At 36.1% G+C, this 7,841-nt stretch overlaps 1 protein-coding gene across 1 annotated transcript; it reads left to right on the top strand.

Moving 5' to 3' along the window:
• The first annotated feature begins 2,658 nt into the window (after window positions 1-2,658).
• On the top strand, window positions 2,659-6,713 carry LOC114521177. Its single transcript, XM_028541593.1, has 4 exons — window positions 2,659-2,857; window positions 3,968-4,357; window positions 5,332-5,430; window positions 6,359-6,713. Exons 1-4 carry the CDS (start codon window positions 2,683-2,685, stop codon window positions 6,412-6,414), a joined length of 720 nt encoding a protein of 239 aa, XP_028397394.1. The 5' UTR covers window positions 2,659-2,682; the 3' UTR covers window positions 6,415-6,713.
• Window positions 6,714-7,841: the final 1,128 nt, after the last annotated feature.

The following is a 7,841-nucleotide window of genomic DNA, read 5'->3' as shown; positions in this document are numbered from 1 at the left end:
CAGTTCGCCAAAGCGAGTCGCCATTGTTTATAAAATTGACATTAATGCGCATGCTCAGAGTATTATTTGCAGCTGAGTATTATTTGCACGCAGTTAACTGCAGGTAAATTAACCAATCAAAATTGAGAATACTATAAAGTGAATGATAATGAACAATATTGTTGAAACTGAATCGGGTGTAACAATATTGTTCAATATTAATAACAACTCTGAACAATGTGGGCAGCACAACATTGCTCCATCCTGTTTATATCAACTTGCATCAACCTGAGCGTTTTCACGCGGTATATGGCGATTTGTTGAAAAGGTCCGGAGGACGAAACTAGTACTTTTAATCGCCTTTTTATCTTTTTACCTTTTTATTGTACATAGTGTCGAAAGTTAACAATATATGTATTGAGATATTATTATGAGTTTGAGCAAAACTTTCTTGGCTGCAGCAACAGATATATCTAGAAATTTTGCTTTTCCAGTGTTGAGAAAATCTCCCTGATTTTTAGGAGATCTCCAGGTTTTTAAAGTGGTCAGCAGCATATTCTCCCTGTATTACTTTTTTTAGGTTGACAGGTCTGCTATGGGCAAAGCCCTCAGGCCTCAGAAAATATCAACACTTAGGGATATATTTCGCCGAATCCCCGGCCCCTCACTCCAGGTCTATAAATGATATATTATACCGAAAAAGTATTGTGAGCTTGTAGTCCTGTACAATAGCCAAACATACAGTAAATACAGTACACAAGAATAGCCAAACATACAGTAAATAGGGAACTGGGATATGATACCGCGAAAAATATCCTCGTCACATGGTACAAATGATTTTTTTTGATTGGGCAGTTTGAATTTTGGAAATAATATAAACAAACATATATATGGTTTAACAGGCTGAATCAACCAGATGCATTTGAGGCAGTCGGTTAATCCTGGACAGAACTGTTTATAAAAGTGACAAATCCTTCGATCAATGTCTGATGAATGAATATCTTATCGCGTTGGGGTGATTGCATTATTGTCGAAGGGGTTTGGAAAGTGTAACGTTTTGTTAAGTGAAAACTGGAGTCGAATTTGTAACAGTGTAATTAACAGATGTTGTCGACGAACATGAATTACTATATGGTTTTCAATCTTTGCAGCTAGTCACGCCTGTTACGAAGGGTTGAATATTGAAGGAGCGCTTGTATTTCAATCAAGATTTAAAATTCTTAGATTTAGCAGCTTAATCGAAGGACTGACAGGAACTTCATCTTAAGGTGAGATTTAGCAAGATACTGTACTTGCGTGCGTTAATTGTTCCCCACACTGAAAAGCTAAAAAAAACTGAAAGTGTTATATATTTTTACGATTTATTCATTCCATGTTTCTATTCCGTTTTTGCGAATTCAGACATGACGTCGATTTTCCTATCAAGACATGTCAGACAATTGGTAATCTTTCTTTCGGCTATCGTGAAGTATACGGTAACGTGCATATTTCCTTTCCTGCATGTAATATCTTAAATTCGATTTAGTGTGGTTCGATCACGGCTGTCAAAAAATTCAGCGATGCTTCAGCAAGTACGAGTGTGGAAATGAGCCGGGGGACGTAGTCGTAGAGGCTAAACAGCCCTTTCTTTATTGTAAGAGTTGATTATAAGTAAGTTAAAAGACATTTGTACTTGTGACATACTGAAACAACCCTAATTAATCACGGTCGCATAAGCAGAATTTCAAAGGCCGCGCGGGGTAATAAACTAATACTACTTAGTGAGTTTAAGATGCACCAATCTATGACGCGGACGTGAAGTAATACTGCTTCTGCTCCATTGAATTTCCACAGTTTCCCATCAGCGATGAAAATTATAGACTCTTTTTGATAAACAAAGTCAGAGCCGTACTGTGAAACAAATTAATACTGGTTTCCTAACACTATAGTAGCAGTTTTCATGTCACCTCCGCGTCGGAGATTTGGTGCATCTTAAACTCGCTAATTTAATGGCAAACAGACTTTACGAGAGTGGAAAACATTAGACGTCTATTATAGTTAGAGGCATGTTGAATCAGTTGTCAAATCAGGGTAAATCAGAATAAATGACCACAGCTTCAACTCGAATCATATTGGTAGATTTTATGTAAAAATATTCTATAGAAAGACCAATAGCGCTGTTATTACGCTAGTTTTTTTATTGGAAATTAGGCCCCTGTGACTCATTATTAGGCCCTGTGACTTATTCTGACTTCCCCTGAATCCGCCACTGTGTTGAATAGAAGCTCACAGAGCCCCTGTTAAGATTGAAGGGCCTAAAAGTGCAGGGGCTTTGCCCTTGTTTAATTCAAAAAGTTATGTTAAATTTTTAAAACTGTTCAGAGCAAAGTTTGAATTTCCTTCTAATTCCCTGCTGTTGAAGTATATCAGAGAGCCCCATTGACATTCTGGCTATACATGCACCCCTGCAGGTGCATCTTTTTTCAACTTGATATCAATCAACTGTTCATTTCTAGGTCAGGCTTGCAACATTACAAGCCCAAAAGACGACTATGATATAAGTGTTCAAGTCGGATCAAACTTTACGATCAACATTTCATATACATGCACACCACTTGACGAAATCGAAAGTGTGTATTGGTTTTTCAATTTATCCTAATGCATATAAAGTAAGTTGAACTTGTTGAGTTTTATGAATGGTTCTACGAAATATATGATCGTACCATGGATATCCATGTTACTGGCTCATTCGGAAATAGTGGCAGGTTGACATTTACGGTATATAACGCTACACTAACTTCCAATGGCACATTTTTTGCTCTATTGTACAAAAAAGAGAGACTTCAACCACACTATGGATATCCTATACAAATTCTAAAAGTGGTTGTCGTTATCAAAGGTAATCAAAATTAGGAATTAGGAGCTCTTCAGTAAATAAATTCCAATTTGCTGGAAATCTGGAATTACTGCTAGAAGCTTAATTGGTAGACACAGCCTACTTAATTGGGGACTGTTCATATATTGTCCTATATACCCGACTCTGCAAACTGACTTCTTTTAATTGATAGCAACTTTCTACGCTTATTAGCCATTTCCTAATCGAGCAGGGTACTGGGTATAGTCGCGAACCGCAAAGCATCTATGGCCTGTTTTGAGGGATAAATAATTACAAATGATTACATTTGTCCCTCCAAACAGTCCATAGATGCTTTGCGGTTCGCGAATAGACCCAGTACGCTGCTCGATTGGGAAATGGCTAATTGGAACATGAATATATGTGTATTATCTCTTATCCCCAATTAAGCTTCTAACGACGACCTTGATTACTGGCGAGATTCCTAGAGATTCAAAATTTTCAAACAAAACTGAGTTATCATGCACCTGGTGTTATTCATATACAAAGGGTGAAAAATTTAAATCGTCGTCGTTGCATTGATAGCGGTAGTCAACATGCAGTTCTCGTTTCAATATTTTCTAAGCAATTTCGCATCGCTTTCATTTACTTTACATTTGATGAAAACAAAAACAAAATATTGAATTATTTAGTTTACCTAATCTCTACAAAAGCAATTAAATTTTTTCTTGAGCATTTATTTGTTTATTTTTAACTCAGAATTTCTCTGTTTTTCATGTTGAATTGGATCGGTAACGCCGGTCTATTACGGGAAAGTGCCAGTCCATTGCTTTCCCGTAATGGACCGCTAAAACTTCTTCTCAGCCAATCACTGAGCTCCATTTGACGCTTGCCTTATAATAAAACCGCCTAATCAACATTCAGACATTTAACGAACCCTTGTTTTCTTTATTTCTTTCTGAATGGGGTGAAAATATACGGTTTAAAATACAGATTTTACTAAAAAAAAATTTTTCGACGTTGCATCCAGCTAAAGGATATACGTTAGCAGGATATGGCAATAACGGTTAAACTTAACCTAGTGTTGATACGAGTGTCTTAACCCGGCTAAATGGTATTTTTCCCAACCTAAAAGAACTTGGTTTTATCTCGCAGGTATTATAACGTCAATTTCTTCACGCACTGAACCTACTATAGAAACCATGAAAATGAATCAATCTACAACGAAAGTAAATCAACCTACAACGAAAGTACATCAACCTGCAACGAAAGTAAATCAACCTACAACAAAAGTACATCAACCTACAACGAAAGTAAATCAACCTACAACGAAAGTACATCAAACTCCAACGAAAGTAAATCAACCTACAACGAAAGTAAATCAACCTACAACGAAAGTAAATCGAGCTACAACGAAAGTAAATCAACCCACAACGAAAGTAAATCGACCTACAACGAAAGTAAATCAACCTACAACGAAAGTACATCGACGTACAACAGAAGCAAAACAAGCAAAAACGAATGAATCAACAACAATAGTCATAGGTATAACTTAATTACTTGCAGTAACTTGCTTGTCAAATGATTATGTTGCTGATAAACTCTGAACCATTTTTTAGGTAATTACGTAATGTTTGAAAATAGTAGTGAAACTGAGTGCTACCAGGTGTGAGATGACGTTGCCGATAATAAGGCCTGTTTTCCATTCCAATCGTAACGTAACGTAGCGTATTTCTTTTTTTCCGAAGTATTCGACCGGAACTAATGACTTTAAAACAATGAGATACATAGAGATTACTTCATGGTTGGCGAGTGCGTACGATTTTTATGCACGAGTTGTGAAGGATCGCAATACGAACGAGTGAGCGCAGCGAACGAGTGAGTTTGCGATCCTTCGCAACGAGTGCATAATAAAAATCGTACAAACGAGCCAACCATGAAGTAATTTGTTTATTAAATGTGTATAGAGATCAATTTGACAACGACACGCTTTTAATATACAAAAACACAGCGAACAACAAAATCGAAACTTTATGCATGAAAACATATTTATTACCGTTCAGTTTCTTTGTAATTTTGTTCAATAGAAGTTAGACATTCTTTCCGAAAGATTTGAGATGTGCTGAATGTAAAAATATCTTGAATATGAGCATTATGTTTTGAATCTCACTCCTATATTTCGACGCCATCTTGAAAGAAAATGTAAACAAATTGCCGCCAAAATGACATGCGACAATTTTTCACGTGTGAAGAATATCGTACGTCCAATCAAAAGCCGTGTATGGCATTTTTTCACACGTGAAAAACATCGTACGTCCAATCAAATTGCATGAAATTTATTTACACAGTGAAATACGATTTTTATTTCATCATTCTGCTGTGCATAAATCTCTATACACATATAATAAGCTACGTTTCGCTACGATACGGTTGAAGTGGAAAACGGCCTTAAACGACCACGTCGACCATATCTGAACTGGATGCATCTCAAAGGTTAATTTTCGCTTCATTATTTATAGGGTTCTCGCATGGTATTGGTTGGTGGTTAGTTTTGCTGTTATCATGTCTCATTTTTTCTGTTGTTTTCTTCACTGTTGTTCTATTTATCCACTATACTGGTAGGTGGTAGTTGAGGTAGGAGAAGCACATCCCAACTACATAATCCAAGATACACTGATACAACAGCTCTGGGTTGGTACATGCTTGACTTGATCTATCAGATCAACTGCATGAATCATAGATCTGATCGACTGTGGTCATGCGGTTGCTGCTAGTGATCATGCAGTTGGGTTGTATAGACGAGGTACGGCGTGTCCAGGCCCATTAAACTGCGAAGTGGTTAAAGCAGGAGGGTGTAAGCGCAAAATCACTTATTTGGTTTAATATCCATTAAAGCCGTATCCAAGGCGACTAAGGTTTGAGTTTTTGAGCTGAGACTAAGGCAAGGAGAGTATTCAACCTTAGCATACAATATATGTATATACCGGCAAACATACTGCGAGAAAAAAGTACTTTTTCAGAATTTTTTCGCTCAAGGTTTTGACTTTTAGGTTAAGGCTTTAATGTCAATGCATGTTTTAGTGTTATGTTCGAGTTTGTAGTTGTCTGTTGTGCTTAATTAAATTACATTTAACTGAGTGGTTATATATACAATAAGTTGGTGACGTTCGATCAACCATATTACATCCTTCAAGTTTGTAAAGTGGAAATCTAATACATAAATTATTATTTTTTTACTTGGTTTTCCAGAGACAATTTTAGCTGCATGGCTGAAGATATAAGTTCATCGATCGTTCTACGAATTACCTTTACAAGCTTTCACTTAAAATTAATTAGTTCAAATTTGCCGAAAAATCTGTCAAAATTACAAAAAATCCCTATGTTACAATCCCTATGTTACAATTAATCCCTATGTTAAATTCACTTAGAATCTTTATGTTACAATCCCTATGTTACAATTAATCCCTATGTTACAATCCCTATATTCGCTATGGGCCTGGACGCAGAATATTACGCACTTTGATTATGTATTTGTATGTCTTATAGGTAATCCACGCATTTCTACGTGGTACATGCATCTTTGCAATGTTGGAAAATACTGATGGTTAGATATAGATTTATAACAAAAAACTAGTTGAGTTATATTAGAGTTGCATTCTCCATGCATTTGACTTTAAATTTAATCTGACTCCTCAACAGTCCCTTGTGATTCTGTACTCAGGAGAATCATCCTACGTCAGAAAATAATATTTAGTATGTAATACTTTTTATATTTGGAGAGGATCGTACAACCTCGTTCTCAGGGTCTTTTGAGGATCGTATAGCTTTTATTCAACTCGTTATTTCATTTCCGCCATGATTCGCTATATATGTAAAGGCGCACATGGAGACCGGAAGCGATGCGGTTACGCGAATTTTCATTTTTCAGAAGCATAGCTAAAAGTTATATTCTGGAGGCAAATATTATGATAGGTTAAAATTTATTTGCTTTTAGAAAATAAAAAACTTTGAAGCGGCGCGATTTTTAACGTTTGTTATTTTCTGAAAGCAAATACATTTTACCCTATCATAATATTCTTGTAGATTACTCAACAATAATACATTTTACTGCTTTGGCGTCCATGGATCCTAAAGTTTGCTTCCAGAATTCAATTTATATGCTTCTGAAAACTGGAAATCCGCGTCGCTTTGCCGCATCGCGTCTGGTCTGTGTCGACCTTTAAGGCCTGTTTTTAACTTCAATCGTAACGTAACGTAGCGTATTTTTTTGTTTCCGAAGTATTCGAGCAAAACTAATGACTTTAAAACAATGAAATACGCTACGTTTCGCTACGATATGGTTGAAGTGGAGAACGGCCTTAAGGGCTGCTTTCCACTTATGCGTTTTTTATACGCACGTACACGCACGGGAAATTTGAAATGCTTCCAAATTTTTATTATTTAACATCCAGGTCTACAAGTGCATACTAAAATATGCGGAAAACTAAGTTCTTTCGATTTATTTACTTCGTTCTTTCAAAGATAACATATATAAGGATTTACACTTTTACGTGCGTGTACGTGCGTATGAAAAACGCATAAGTGGAAAGCAGCCTTAAGGCTGACAACACCGGACGCGATTTGCCAACGCGACGCGAAATCAGGAATATCACGAATTTTTCAGTTTTCATAATTTGCTAATTTTGACAATGTTGTGATATTCTTGGTGATTGCTAAATGACAGTACATTTTGAATTTTCTGTTTCCTATATCTCTCAAAATTATCTTTCGGAATTGAATTTCTTTGCTTCTGAAAATAAAGAATTCGAATCGCGTCTATGCAGGGTGTATGAGCATTAAAGGTCTACACAGATCATATGATAGCACAAACCGATTTTTAGTTTTCTGAAGCATATAAATTGAATTCTGGAAGCAAATTTGAAATCTATGGACGCCAGAGCGATCAAAATGCATCATCGTTAAGCAATCTACAAGATATTATAATAGGTTAAGATTTATTTGCTTTTGGAAAGTTAGAAACATTGAAACA

The sequence above is a fragment of the Dendronephthya gigantea genome, unplaced genomic scaffold, assembly GCF_004324835.1.
Source record: "Dendronephthya gigantea isolate DGI-Jeju-01 unplaced genomic scaffold, DenGig_1.0 000019F, whole genome shotgun sequence".
In the NCBI taxonomy this organism is placed as follows: Eukaryota; Metazoa; Cnidaria; class Anthozoa; order Malacalcyonacea; family Nephtheidae; genus Dendronephthya; species Dendronephthya gigantea.
This window is presented reverse-complemented; position numbering and strand designations above follow the sequence as displayed.